General features: G+C 36.9%; 2 protein-coding genes across 2 annotated transcripts in view; both read right to left on the reverse strand.

The window, feature by feature from the left end:
* LOC107571124 (zinc finger protein 501-like) overlaps positions 1-15,599 on the reverse strand; it is a 79,035-nt gene that overhangs the window by 62,603 nt on the left and 833 nt on the right. The window contains exons 2-3 of the mRNA XM_016257404.1: positions 5,307-5,474; positions 4,800-5,190 (exon numbers count right to left, since the gene is read on the reverse strand). Of these exons, the coding sequence (XP_016112890.1) occupies positions 4,800-5,190; positions 5,307-5,474 (559 nt within the window). The remainder of the gene's footprint in view (positions 1-4,799; positions 5,191-5,306; positions 5,475-15,599) is intronic.
* LOC107571130 (zinc finger protein 25-like) lies at positions 9,670-15,057 on the reverse strand. The gene is made up of 3 exons (XM_016257414.1): positions 14,961-15,057; positions 11,972-12,406; positions 9,670-11,006 (listed from the first exon to the last, which is right to left on the reverse strand). Exons 2-3 carry the CDS (start codon positions 12,132-12,134, stop codon positions 10,288-10,290), a joined length of 882 nt encoding a protein of 293 aa, XP_016112900.1. The 5' UTR covers positions 12,135-12,406; positions 14,961-15,057; the 3' UTR covers positions 9,670-10,287.

Raw genomic sequence — 15,599 nt, forward strand, 5'->3', positions numbered from 1 at the left:
ACATAATATTCAGTACCTGTACATACAAAAACTGTCTATTGTAATATACCTGCACATACATATTTTTATTCCTTATTTACTTGTTCTATTTTTTATTTTCTGTTTTTTGTTCTGTCACTGTCATTCTGTTACACTGTGGAAGCTTCTGTCACGAAAACAAATTCCTCGCATGTGTAAACATACCTGGCAATAAAGCTCATTCTGATTCTGAAAAGCTCTGTTGTTGTTGCACTGTACACATACTATAAAATTCAGACTTTTTTTTTCCATATGTGCTTATATGGGCTCCTTATATAATTTGGTTATTTGGTGTCCTTCTGGAGTTTCTAAGAGTCCTTTTTTAATGTGCTCGTGCAAAAAGCTATCAGAGAGCGCACATACACAGTCCGTTTATTTGTACACTAATAATAATGGATGTATGCATTTCTAATAATGTACGACTCCTGTATGTCACTGTAAACACTGACAGCTAGCGTAACACCGTTGTTGGATGTGATAGAAACAAATCTAATGAAGAAACTGCCCATCTCCATGTGCATAAGAAGTGAGAAGGTAACAACACTTTGGTTTGGTTTGGTTGAGCTGAAAGATGAACTGAAGAGCTGCTCAAACCTCTCTGTTCAGTTGGTCTCCTCTTTCTCTCAGCTTTGCCTCCAGTGAAGCCACCTCTTTCTTCAGCTGACAGATTTCTGTGATGAAATCCTCAATATCCAGCATGGACAGATCAGTTCCTACTGATTTACAGCAGACCACATCCACCTGCGCTTTCATGCTCAGCATCTGAACACACACACAGCAGGATTATTAAAGACGCATTCATAATAAACTGACACTGATTTAACCTCAAAATGATTGAACAAGAGCTGAACTACCAAGAACTGACTTGCTATTAAAGACAGATTAAATAATATTTCGTAGAATATTCAGAAATATTTATTTCATATGTAGATGTTTAGGAGTGTTTGTTTCATTTCAACATTGAGCCAGCACAGAGCAGGAATATTATCAAACATTATGGGATATTACGTGCATATATTCAGATTTAATTAGATCTAATTTCTCCCCAAACTGTGAGAACTTTAAAGCCTCTAGCATTGAAAATTAACCACGTGTTATTATAAAAACTGTTCACTACAAATATCATGGTTAAAAATTCGTTATTATAGTAAAACTATAGGAAATTTGTTATGGTTACTGTAATGAAAAACCATGGTAATTTTTCATAAGACGAGCGGACGAGGAAAAGCTTAATTCAACCTCATTAATAAACACGAGACACCAAGAAGCTAATACAGCTAAAACACATGAATAACGTAAAACGGACTAAACACTTACCCTGCGTCCCAATGTGCATACTATCCACCCTAAATAGAATTGAAAATTACTAATATCACATCGAATTTATGATAATATGCACATTGGGACGCAGGCTTACCTTCTGAATGCGCCAGGCTTCTTTGTTTCTTCAGTGGTTTTACCGGAGAACTAAAGAAGAAAGTCACAGCGCCTCCTACAGGACGAGCGATAGAGATGAAGAGAAGAATAGCAGGTTAACTAGAGAGAGACCACCAAACATTGTTCAAACATCATTTCTCTTATTACAAAATACCAAAGTATTTCTGTGGCGTTGCCAAGAGACGGACATACTATAATATATTTACGAACTTATTAAATAAAGACATCGATAAACGAATGTTAAGTCAGTCAGCCGGTAAATGGAAAATGACCGTTATTTTTTGAATTGCGCGAGTTCGCGGTTTTCTGTGGAAGACGGGAGAAAAGGCGCGCAGAATCAGAGGAGCCCAGTAAAGCAAGATGTGTGTGTGTTTGAAAAAAAAAAAAGAATACTATTTAAAATAAATATATATATATATATATGATTTTTGTATGCTTTTCACACACATAGCTCTGGTTTAATATGTTTACCTATAAAGTTGTTACAGAGAACGTTTTTATTTATATGTGAAAATGCTGTTTTTCCCTCTTTCTGTTGATTCGTCAATCCTGAACACTGAATGTCAGTTTCCACACTTCATTAAGCAGCACAAGCATTTTTTAGCAGCACATCAGCTATGACTTCTGAAGGATCATTCAAATAGAAAACAGTGATTTTGAAATCTGTTCAGTTGGTCTCCTCTTTCTCTCAGCTTTGCCTCCAGTGAAGCCACCTCTTTCTTCAGCTGACAGATTTCTGTGATGAAATCCTCAATATCCAGCATGGACAGATCAGTTCCTACTGATTTACAGCAGACCACATCCACCTGCGCTTTCATGCTCAGCATCTGAACACACACACAGCAGGATTATTAAAGACGCATTCATAATGAATAAACACTGATTTAACCTCAAAAGGATTGTTTACATGTGAGCTGAACTACACAGAACTGACTTGTTATTAAAGACAATATTTTATTTCAGAGAACATGCATAAATACTTATTTCAGATGTACATGTGTTTAGGAACGTTTGCTTAATAAATTTTTTTTTTTTAAATTGCAACATTGAGCCAAAAGAGAGCAGGAATATTGTCAAATATTATAATGATATATATTACAATTCAGATTGTCAAATTTCTACTAATTTCTCCCTAAACTGTGAGAAATCTAGCGTGTAGTATTGAAAATTAACCATTGTGTTAATATAAAAACTATTGTTCACTACAAAATAATGGTTAAAACCTGGTCACTGTAGAAAACAATAGGAAATTTGTTGTGGTTTGGTAAAAAAAAAATAAAAAGTTATTTTCCATAAAGTAAGCAGACGACGAAAAGCTTATTCAAGCTCATTAAAACACAGAGACAGAAAAACAAGCACATGCACAGCTAAAACACTGAAAAATGTAAAACGAATTAAACACTTACTGGGTGCTCCAGTCTTTCTTCTTCCTTCAGTGGTTTTACCGGTGGACTAATGAACATTATAGCGCCTCCTACAGTACGAGCGATGCAGTTGAAGAGAAGAAAAGACGCTCAGGCAGGTTAGGAGCGTTTCACCAGACATTTATTAATTTATTCAAAGCTAATTTCTCTTATTAAAAATACCAATGTATTTCTGTGTCGTTACCAAGAGACGGATACATCTTGACGAAATTATTAAATAAAGGCATCGATATTTAGTCAGTCAGCCGGTAAATAGCATAGAAATGACCGTTAATTTTTGAATTACGCGAGTTCGCGGCTTTCTGTGGACTACAGGAGAAAAGGCGCGCAGAATCAGAGGAGCCCAGTAAAGTGTGTGTGTAAGTGATCGGGGAAAGCAACGTAATTAGCAGGTATTTCACACTTGTTCATGAACACACCATGAACATCAAAACTGTCATTCATTGATACATGCTGTACGATAATCCGACTATAAACAAATTAACAAAAACTATAAGGCACTCACCTTCATGTCGCACTTCACACAGAACTAGAGGAAGTTTTCATGAAGTACATATTGGAGAACATAATACAGAACTTTGCAGTCAGAACTAATCCAGTCCAGCCGCTTTCAAGGATATACCAATCTGGACCGTTTAAAGGATAAATGACAGGATCATATAGATATAGATTATAGATAGCCTTCCTGTCATCTCCGCTTTGAGAGTTCAGTCACTCTTTATTGTGTAACTTAAACTTTATCGTGTATCATGTAGCACTCTCTAATCTAATTCTATTCTTTAAAAAAAACTAGATTTGCACTCTATTAATTTACAAACTGCTTGTTTTCTTCACAAAAAATAAAAACGAACACTAGCTTCTCTAATCATTGTATTCTATCTATTTGTTTTCTTTTTATTTATTATACAATTTAGTGTGAACACTGATATTGTTTGTCATCAGAGTGCATTTTTTGATGTAACTTTAGAGAAGCTGAGCTTATAAAAGGTTTTCCACATTCACTGCACTGATGCGGTCTCTCATTGCTGTGCCTGAGTAAATGTGTCTTCAGATTAGATCCCTGGCTGAAGCTCTTCTCGCATTGAGGGCACTGATATGGTTTTTCACCCGTGTGGATTCTCATATGACTTGAAAGATCTTGTTTGTTGCGGAAATACTTGCTACATTCGTTGCACTGGAGAGACTTACCGCTGTGTCCCTTTATATGAGCTCTCATACTATAAAGAGTGTTGAAGAAATCCTTCCCGCACTGTTCGCAGCGAGACTCCTTCACGCTGTGCTCTTTTGAATGACATGTTTTCTCTTCTGTGGTAGAAAAGCTGATGTTGCATATCTTGCAGGTGAAGTTATTCTGTTCTGTGTGTTTTCTCTCATGTCTCACTAAATGGCCGTGTTTGCTGAATGTTTCTCCACAGTCCGTCACTGTCCTTTGCTCTTTGCATGTAGAGGCATTTTCTCTATTAGAAGATGAACCAGCGCTGTCATCTGAAAGGAATGAAATTTGCATAAAATATCAAACTTCTAAAACTGAATGATCAGACAAAATAAAACAAACTGTCTTAGTGCCAGTGGCGTAGCGGATGGGCACGCGGGGTGGGGGTGGGGCATGTTGGGGGGTTGGACATTTTCACTTAGGGGTGTACTCACTTTTGTGGCCAGCGGTTTAGACATTAATGGCTGTGTGTTGAGTTATTTTGAGGGGACAGCAAATTTACACTGTTATACAAGCTGTACACTCACTACTTTACATTGTAGCAAAGTGACATTTCTTCAGTGTTGTCACATGAAAAATTATAATAAAATATTTACAAAAATGTGAGGGGTGTACTCACTACTGTGAGATACTGTGCATAATATTTATACAATTTATTAATAATTCTATTAATTCAGTATATCTGGCCATAAAAGGAAGAAACATACCTGAAGGAACAAAGTTACCATCGTCAACATCATCATTCTGATCTTCATCATCCCCATTATTCTCATCATCATCCTCCTCCTCCTCTTCATCATCACTGTGTTGTTGTTCTTTCTCTGCGGTGGTTTCTTCTCCTCGGCTCTCCATCAGGTTCCTGCAGTCCAGCAGTTTGACGGAGCACATCTTCAGCGGCGTCTGCAGCATCTGCTGTTCTCCAGCGTTACAGTCAGAGGTTTGATCAGTGGATTCATGATCCTGAGCGTCAGTATAACAGAGTAAAGTGAGGCTGAGCTCTGAGTCCTGTGTGTCTCTGGATCTCTGATCTCTGACGCTCCAGACTGAATCCTGAGCTTCTGTCCCATCAGCCGCACGCACTGAAACCTGCTCCACATCCTGACAAACACAATCAGTAATACATCTAGTAAGAGTATGATTAAAAACAAGACATTAATTCACATAACAATCAGTCCATATTAGCAGCTGAAGATGAACTGAAGAGCTGCTCAAACCTCTCTGTTCAGTTGGTCTCCTCTTTCTCTCAGCTTTGCCTCCAGTGAAGCCACCTCTTTCTTCAGCTGACAGATTTCTGTGATGAAATCCTCAATATCCAGCATGGACAGATCAGTTCCTACTGATTTACAGCAGACCACATCCACCTGCGCTTTCATGCTCAGCATCTGAACACACACACAGGTCCAGCAAGGGTAACTGCTATTAGCTTTAAAAAATACAAAAATTTTCAATTTTAAATCTCATGAGGGATTAATAATAGAATGTATTTAACACAATTATCACCTTCAATTTAATTTTCTCATTATTATACCAAATCTGTGTTTCTCACTAAGTCTAAAACAGTGTGTCCACAGAGAAGAGTTCAATCATTCAGATTGATTTTTTTAATGATGAAAAAGAGCTTGTTTTATCAAAAGCAACACTTAATAATATCTCCTATTAAAGCAAGGTTGTTTTTTTAACGACACATGCATAAGATTTTAAAGTTGCGTCCCCACTTTTTGTCAACACCGTCAGACATTCAATAAAATGTAATAAAATCAGGGAATATCAGGGGCAGCTGTCACTCTAAAGGAGTGGTTCTCAAACTGGGGGTACGTGAGATGACGGAGGGGGGTACGCGAAGAAAATTTGAGTTTTGGCATTCATTTAATTCTACCCCAACTTGAAGTAACATTAAAACCGAACATGTATTTCTGACAAGCAAAATGCCGCTTTTCATGAAAAAATGCATTTTACAAAATGTCTGCTGCTAGGTATCAAACCACATGTTGTCAATCATGGTATACTCACTAAATTAAGTAGTTTAATCCATTTGTATTCTAGTGTTTTACAATTCCCTAACAATAAAGTAGGTCATACCAGTGACTTCCACTAAAAGCTTCATGTAAAATCATGAGATAAATGAGAACATTTCTGATAACTGAAAAGAGACAGTGGACTTCACATGGGCCTTTTCTCATAGATCTTCAGGAAATGGGAGGAAGGAAGTCAAGTGAAGTCATCAGTGTGATTTTTATTTCAAAATAAGAGATTTTTGTTAAACGGTAACAGTGACACAACTCCAGGGGACCACTACTTTCATTATATAGTTTATACTATTTATTTGGCATTTTGTTTTTTTATGTCATTTACATCATATATTTGATAGTTATGAATACATCATTGTATTTTAAATGGTAGAAAAACCTGTTTTTGACCTCAAAATAAAGCACTTTTCCTCTGTACGTGGCTGTGGGGACGAGCAGTTTTGTGGTGCTTGGAATTTTTATAATTAATTAAAAATAAATATTGTACAGTGGCCGAGAGAGCTCAACGCGCTGCAACTTAAGAAAACACATGCAAATTGAAAAAACACCAGCAAATTAAGAAAACATCTTCATCAATTTGACAACACACGCGCTGCAAATCCTCACAGCACATGCAAATCCTCACAACACATGCAAATGAAGAAACGCGCTGCAAATAGCACGGACCACAACGGAAATGTTTCAAGGGGACCCAAAAAAGTGACGGGCCCGGCTGGGATTTGTTTTGTGCAGTGGCTTTCTTTTTTTTGAGTTTCTGCTAGTGATTCCTTTTGAAAAAAAAAAGTTTTTATTGAAGATTTATTGTTTTGTATTCTGGTTGTGTATGTAATTTATTGCTATGACTGTATCCCCTGCGAATGTTATATCTTCAAAAAAAAACAAAAATAAAAAAAAGGAATCACTAGCAGAAACTCAAAAAAAAGAAAGCCACTGCACAAAACAAATCCCAGCCGGGCCCGTCACTTTTTTGGGTCCCCTTGAAAGATTTCCGTTGTGGTCCGTGCTATTTGCAGCTCTTTCTTCATTTGCATGTGTTGTGAGCATTTGCAGCGTTTCTTCATTTGCATGTGTTGTGAGGATTTGCAGCGCGTGTGTTGTCAAACTGATGAAGATGTTTTCTTAATTTGCTGGTGTTTTTTCAATTTGCATGTGTTTTCTTAAGTTGCAGCGCGTTGAGCTCTCTCGGCCACCGTAATATTGCCACATTGATGGCGTAATTGTTCAAATAACATTGTTTTATTTTAAAATATAAAGAAATTGTAACACTAAATTGTTTTTCCAAGTGTGATATTTCTGTAAAGGCTAGGGACAGAAAAGTGGACGTTTCCATAGGATGACCCTAAAGCTGAAATAACATTTCACAGTCCAAGCTAAAAAAGCACATTTTGTTAAAAGAGAGAAAAGTTGGGAGGTTGTATCAAAGCATAGCTCAGTAGCTTAGTACATATAAGATACATAAATATAGTTTCATTCGTCTGAGTACACCGTTTTGTCCCACTTCTCAAGAATGACTGAGCTATTACTTGATAATAACATTTTGAGCTCATTTAAAATTCTAACCAACAAAAAAACCTTCTTTGTTTATCTTTTGATTATTTATAAACTTTTATTAAAGAGATTTGTCAACTGTAGCTCATTAGAATCATGGGTTTGATTGAAAAATGTAGGCCTGTATGTTAAATGCAGTGCATGGATAAAAGTAGCCAATGTAAACTTAAGAGCCCTTGAGCAGAGCTGATAAGACCAAAATGAATTCTGAATGAATAGTAATAATAATAACAATGATGATAATAATGTGTTATTTTATTTTCTTTAAGTAAGTGTGCATTAAACGATTTGAAGGTTATCAGAATTAAAAGTTAGATGTGTCATTGCAGCTTTTTGAATCGTGAATTTTGTTTGGAAGGATGAAATAATAATAGGCTACAGCAAAAACACATGACTAATGTTTAACGGACTAAACACACTTACCGTGAGTGCTCAGTCCTCTTTCTTTCTTCAGTGGTTTTACCGGAGAACTAAATATCGTCAGAGCACAGTAAAGGAAGATGTGTATGTGTGTGTGTTTTAAAAAATATATATAAATACGATTTCAAATATATATAACCCATATATAACAGCATACAAAAAGCCTATATACAGTATATGGGATTTTTGTATGCTTTTCACACACATAATCCTGGAGTAATATTTTTAGCTGTAAAGTTATTACAGAGAACATTTTTATTTATATTTGAAATAAGGGCTTTTCCACACAATTTTGGTTGATATTCGTCAATCCTGAACACTGAATGTCAGTGTCCACACTTCATTAAGCAGCACAAGCATTTGCAACTATAAAAACACACATTTCTAGCAGCACATGAGCCTGAAGGATCGAGTGTATTCAAATAGAAAACAGTGAGTTTTGTACTGGAATAATATTTCACAATATGAATGTTTGGTGTATGTGTGTGTTTTAAAAAAATATATAAATACAATTTCAAATATATATAACCCATATATAACAGCATACAAAAAGCCTATATACAGTATATAGGATTTTTGTATGCTTTTCACACACATAATCCTGGAGTAATATTTTTAGCTGTAAAGTTATTACAGAGAACATTTTTATTTATATTTGAAATAAGGGCTTTTCCACACAATTTTGGTTGATATTCGTCAATCCTGAACACTGAATGTCAGTGTCCACACTTCATTAAGCAGCACAAGCATTTGCAACTATAAAAACACACATTTCTAGCAGCACATGAGCCTGAAGGATCGAGTGTATTCAAATAGAAAACAGTGAGTTTTGTACTGGAATAATATTTCACAATATGAATGTTTTAGTATGTTTACTATAAAAGAAGAAATAAAGCAAGTCAGCTACAAACGCATGCTACCTGATACAAAAAGAAATCAATCGTGCATTTTTACTTGCATTACACTGCAATTAAATTACACAATTACAGACTTTTTCTTTTTTTAACAACCACAAATTAATGTTCCTGTAACACTGCAAGGATTTTTTTTTTTTTTTTTTACAAAACCTGAAACTAATTACCAGGGTCAGACTGGAAGTAAATAACGGCCCTGGATTTTCTCCCAAATAGACCCACAACTACAAGCAGTCGCTACTATCTCACATTATTACAGCAATCCCATGGCATTTATGGCAAATAACATCACAAAACCCATGGTGACCCTGCTGACAAAAACAATAGAAATCGCCATAGAAATTCAAATGATTTCCACTACAAATAACATTACAAACCATCAACTTTTAACCATTAAATAAAGGTTTTCTGTAGTGTGTTTTGGGACATATTACATTAGAATTTAGTGGCTTTAACAAAAGCCATGAATAGAAGGTGACCAATTACCAGTAGAGACCAACAGGCGCCATTAATATACACACAATTAATACACAATAAAGCATTATATAAATGCATCATTCATCATTACAGTTTCCATTAAAACCAATACAATTTTCATTACAACCAGTAAAACCATTACAAATTATGTAAAAATAATAATAATAATTAAACAGGATTGAAATAAATGTATTAGCCTATTGTATGAACTAAAATACTTGAAATCTACATGAAAAGAGCAGAATGCAAAATGTGTTAATGATAAACAAACCTAGAATCTAAACCTAAAACAACAGAATTCTTCACTTTGAGTATTCATATGTCTGTGTGTGTGTGTCATGTTAATCAGACTAATCACCTTATAGGCTACTTCATTTACTCCATCTCTCAAATGTAACCTGTTGTAGAATCACTGCTGTCTCTTTATGAATGAATGGAATATTCATGCCAGACAATGCAGAGTGATAAATAGCAGTGGACGCTCGGACTAGGGTGTCCTGGGAATTTACTATAGCGCTATAGGCTACATGCTCTATAGTGAGAGAGACGGGCAAAGGTAACCTGATGTAACTGTTCGCTTTTATTCCTTTTAGCTTCTCCCAGCCGCCTTTATCTTCACGTCTTTTGCTTGCCATCACGACTCATGAGCCCACTCTCCTTTGCGTCAGTTTCTTATAAGCAAAAATAGATTGCATTAGCACCCCCTTTTGTCAGCCGTCAACGTCACTTAATCTTACACTTTTTCTTAGGCCGACGGCCGTCGGATGGATCGACAGTGTCCAGTCTGCTTCTGCTAATTACTGATGAAGCTATGATGATTGTGGGGCAGCGTGTTTCTTCTTGTGCGTCTTAAAACCCCATTTAAAAGCGAATCTCTCGCCGCAGATGGAGCAGCGGTAAGGTTTCTCTCCTGTATGCATTCGTTCATGGATCTTCAGGGAACTTGATACAGCGAAAGTCTTGTCACAATGTGAGCATTTAAAAGGTTTTTCTCCTGTATGAGTCCTCTGGTGTATTTTTACGTCACTTAGTTTATAAAAATTCTTCCCACAATCACTACAGGGATACGGTCTTTCTCCTGTGTGACCTCTCTGATGAATTTTGAAAGCAAATGAACTAGCGAAGCTCTTCCCGCAGTCGGAGCACAGGTACGGTTTCTCTCCGGTGTGAATCCTCTCATGGGTTTTCCGGTGAGTCGAATGATAGAAACGTTTCTCACAGTGTGAACACTGATACGGTTTGTCATCAGAGTGCATTTTGTGGTGTAACTTTAGAGAAGCTGAGTTTGTAAAAGTTTTCCCACACTGACTGCACTGATACGGTCTCTCATTGGTGTGCATTAATACATGGTTCTTCAAACTGCTTCCATATTTGAAGCTCTTCTCGCAGTGAGGGCACTGATACGGTTTGTCATCAGAGTGCATTTTTTGGTGTAACTTTAGAGAAGCTGAGCTTCTAAAATGTTTTCCACATTCACTGCACTGATGCGGTCTCTCATTGCTGTGCGTGAGTAGATGTCTCTTCAGATGTGATCCCTGGCTGAAGCTCTTCTCGCATTGATGGCACTGATATGGTTTTTCACCCGTGTGGCTCCTCTTATGACTTGAAAGATCTCGTTGGTTGCGGAAAAACTTGCTACATTCGTTGCACTGGAGAGACTTTTCTTCGTGTGTCTTTACATGAGCTTTCATATTGTAAGGGGTGGTGAAAAGATCCTTGCCGCACTGTTCACAGTGAAACTCCTTCTTCACGCTGTGCTCTTTTGAATGACTTTTCCTCTCTTTGAAGGTAGGAAAACTGATGTTGCATATGTTGCAGCTGAAGTCTTTTTGTTTTGTGTGTTTTCTCTGATGTGTTGCTAAATGACCGTGTTGGCTCAATGTTTCTCCAGAGTCCGTCACTGTCCATCGCTCTTTGGAAGTGGAGGCAGTTTCTCCCTCAGAAGATGAACCAGCGCTGTCAACTTAAAGGAACAACATTTGCATGAAATATCTAACTTTTTCTATAAATTTTAGAGCTGAATGATCAGTCAAGATAAAACTGAAATTGCGGTTATCAAACGGCAAAATCTGTGATTTAAATAAATACAAAATCTGTGGTATTTTATACAAGTGCAGCTCACAATATGCTATTCTCAGTTTCTCAGATTGCCAGAATTCACAACAATTGCGGTTCAGTCTTTTATAATTGGAGTGGCAAGAGCATAATGAGGGGTGGCAGCTAGGTTTGACACATAAAATCGGAATATTTCCATTAATCGTGAAAATGCATAATTCCACTTTCCAGTTTAATTTAAGTTAAAATTGTATTCAATGTTTGGAACCAAAATATGCATTATTGCACTGGCATTTTCAGGATTGACGGCATTTGAGCAGCAGCAGTTCAGGGGAAAGTCTGTTCTCAGTTAATGCATGAGCATGACCAGTGAAATAGGAATTATTCAATTTCCCGGTCAAACTCCACATATTTGAAGACTAAACCAAAAAATCAGATGTGATCCCTGGCTGAAGCTCTTCTCGCATTGATGGCACTGATATGGTTTTTCACCCGTGTGGCTCCTCTTATGACTTGAAAGATCTCGTTGGTTGCGGAAAAACTTGCTACATTCGTTGCACTGGAGAGACTTTTCTTCGTGTGTCTTTACATGAGCTTTCATATTGTAAGGGGTGGTGAAAAGATCCTTGCCGCACTGTTCACAGTGAAACTCCTTCTTCACGCTGTGCTCTTTTGAATGACTTTTCCTCTCTTTGAAGGTAGGAAAACTGATGTTGCATATGTTGCAGCTGAAGTCTTTTTGTTTTGTGTGTTTTCTCTGATGTGTTGCTAAATGACCGTGTTGGCTCAATGTTTCTCCAGAGTCCGTCACTGTCCATCGCTCTTTGGAAGTGGAGGCAGTTTCTCCCTCAGAAGATGAACCAGCGCTGTCAACTTAAAGGAACAACATTTGCATGAAATATCTAACTTTTTCTATAAATTTTAGAGCTGAATGATCAGTCAAGATAAAACTGAAATTGCGGTTATCAAACGGCAAAATCTGTGATTTAAATAAATACAAAATCTGTGGTATTTTATACAAGTGCAGCTCACAATATGCTATTCTCAGTTTCTCAGATTGCCAGAATTCACAACAATTGCGGTTCAGTCTTTTATAATTGGAGTGGCAAGAGCATAATGAGGGGTGGCAGCTAGGTTTGACACATAAAATCGGAATATTTCCATTAATCGTGAAAATGCATAATTCCACTTTCCAGTTTAATTTAAGTTAAAATTGTATTCAATGTTTGGAACCAAAATATGCATTATTGCACTGGCATTTTCAGGATTGACGGCATTTGAGCAGCAGCAGTTCAGGGGAAAGTCTGTTCTCAGTTAATGCATGAGCATGACCAGTGAAATAGGAATTATTAAATTTCCCGGTCAAACTCCACATATTTGAAGACTAAACCAAAAAAGTAAATTAGAGCTTCCTGTTAATGATCTGCTTTTAGACTCCAAGCAGAAGAGGCATCATCGGAACGCAAAAAAGAAAGCAGAAATGGAGAAGAAGAGAAGCAGAACAGACCAGACAAGAGACGATGGACATGCTTTTAATGGCTAAGGAGCTTCTTCGGATAATTCGTCAACATGAACGTATAAATAAACGGTTGATGAAAAGGGTTAAACAATTTATTGAAGTTAATGAGTTTAATTTGAAGATGGAAACTTTGCGAGGTTAGGTTGACTGTTTGAGGATTCAAAGAGCCAACGCCACTTCCAAAAGTATAAATGGTTAAACTGACATCCTGTCAAAAGCGAGAGCAGGTGTCACTATCTGGGATAACAGTTAAAAAACGAAAATGTTAAGGTGTGAAAACCTGCTCGTATATTTTTGCAAAGGTGTTGCTGCATTGTAGTAGAGTAGATGCATAATTGTGGTTAGCATAAAAAGGTCAGACATCCTGTGTTAGCGAATCGGAGATAAACTTTGTTTGAACCTCTCCGCATATATTTTTGGAGATGTACGCACGTGTATATGCTGTGCTTAGTGTGATGATGTAATGGAATTGCAACTCGCTGAAACAAGGGGTGTGACTAAGTGTTTTGTGTGTCTTGCATTTATCCAATGGAGTGTTTGAAGAGATGCTTTGCAGGAGAGGAATTGTGTAACGCCCTCTCCTATATAATCAAGTGCTTTATGATTTTGCGAGGCCGAAAAACAGGTGAAGACTATACGCTGTTACTTTCTTGAATTTTGCTTATGAGTTATTGTTTTTAATAAAGCGAAACCTTTTGTATATGGTGATTCGATAAACTTTCTTTTAATCAAGACTCTGAGTAATTTATTAAGGGTAACATTACCCTCCTTGTGAAGGGTGTCAATGATTGTCTTCTGGACAACTGTCAGATCAGCAGTCTTCCCCATGATTGTGTAGCCTAGTGAACCAAACTGAGAGACCATTTTGAAGGCTCAGGAAACCTTTGCCTATGGCATGTCACCATATAATTTGTTGAGATAGTGAATTGGTGGGTTTTTGTTAAATGTGAGCCAAAATCATCACAATTAAAAGAACCAAAGACTTAAACTACTTCAGTCTGTGTGCTGAATTTATTTAATACACGAGTTTCACAATTTGAGTTGAATTACTGAAATAAATGAACTTTTCCACGACATTCTAATTTATTGAGATGCACCTGTATATGTTTTGAGGTGCACTCTTGTCTTAAATTAATCTATAACTGTTCCTACATAATTTTTAACAACAAACAGTGGTAAAATATCTATTTAGGAGTCTTAGACCTTTCCAACTACATATAGTTTGTCATGATTAGATTAGGATTTAATAGTAATATATTGAAGTAAACAGTTAAAGGCACAATATGTACGTTTTCGCCGCTAGAGGTCGCATTTTCAAAACAATAACAAAGGCAAAGCTATGATGAAAAAATTGAGCAGCGTTCAGTCAGAGAGTGTGCGCGCTGAACAAAAAAACTCATCTTGTGAAGACGAATTATCTGAACGCCTCTGATTGGCCACTGCGTTCAACAGCTCAACAATCTTGTGTGTGATTGGTTATAATGCGCAACACTGAACGCAAAACGTGTAAAAAGAATCCAAATTTAATGCTGCAGTCAACACTTTTCATTTAATTTTTATTCGCGACAGCCATTATGGATTTAGTTTAACTGTACAGCAGTGGGGTTTTTTTAGTTTCTATTGAGCGGAAACCGAGGATAGTACAGATATTACGTCATTGACAGGTGACAAAGACTAGGGAGGAACAGGAACGACGAGTCATTATTTAAAATTGGAATTTCTCTGGATTTACAAATCCTTCGGAACTTTTGGAATAATGTGAGTACACAACTACATGAAATATATCAAATGGTGCAAGTGGTTTTTGGATATTTTATAACAAAAAAAACTTACATATTGTGCCTTTAAGGGGTTTTAATACCAATTCTGTTAACTCAGTATATCTGGTCATAAAAGGAAGAAACACACCTGGAGGAATAAATTCTTCTTCTTCATCATCCCCATTATTCTCATAATCATCTTCCTCTTCATCATCCCCATTATTCTCATAATCATAATCATCTTCATCATCCCCATTATTCTCATAATCATCTTCCTCTTCATCATCCCCATTGTTGGTGTAGGGCAATAGCACATACATTCTGTACAGTATAAAAAGCATTACGCCTATGGAGAGTCCCCATAAACCATGGAAACACAACATGTGTGTGTGTGTGTGTGTGTGTGTGTTTTCAGGTGATCACCACTAGATGACAATATTGACAACCATACAAACCAACAAACAGCTGAACATCAACTAAAAACCCCCAGATGGATCGAATTAAAAAAGATTTAAACATAAATAAAAACATCTAAACCCTAGACGGTAGCAGCAGCTCAGTCCGTTATTTGGACTAAGTTATTTGAAGCATCTCAATAATTCACCGTTGATTGGCGCATGAGAAATGAGCCGCAGTAGTCGTCCCATAACGTTTCCGCTGGGTCAGAGTAATAGCGTTAATGTCTGGTCACTTCCTGCCCAAAGGTCATGGCAACCTCATCTTTATTATCTCTCTTCTTTGTTTCTTTCTCCGCCCACTCAATCACATGCACTGCCCCTCAGATATG

The sequence above is a fragment of the Sinocyclocheilus grahami genome, unplaced genomic scaffold (assembly GCF_001515645.1).
Source record: "Sinocyclocheilus grahami isolate Dianchi unplaced genomic scaffold, SAMN03320097.WGS_v1.1 scaffold1551.1, whole genome shotgun sequence".
NCBI classification, from domain to species: Eukaryota; Metazoa; Chordata; class Actinopteri; order Cypriniformes; family Cyprinidae; genus Sinocyclocheilus; species Sinocyclocheilus grahami.

Bases quoted from the DNA above. Each gene is read 5' to 3' on its own strand.
- LOC107571130 (XM_016257414.1), bottom strand. From the start codon at position 12,134: ATGAAAGCTCATGTAAAGACACACGAAGAAAAGTCTCTCCAGTGCAAC. The intron at 11,007-11,971 runs ATCTGATTTTTT...GCCAGGGATCAC, and splicing joins GAGCTTCAGCCAGGGATCAC to ATCTGAAGAGACATCTACTC.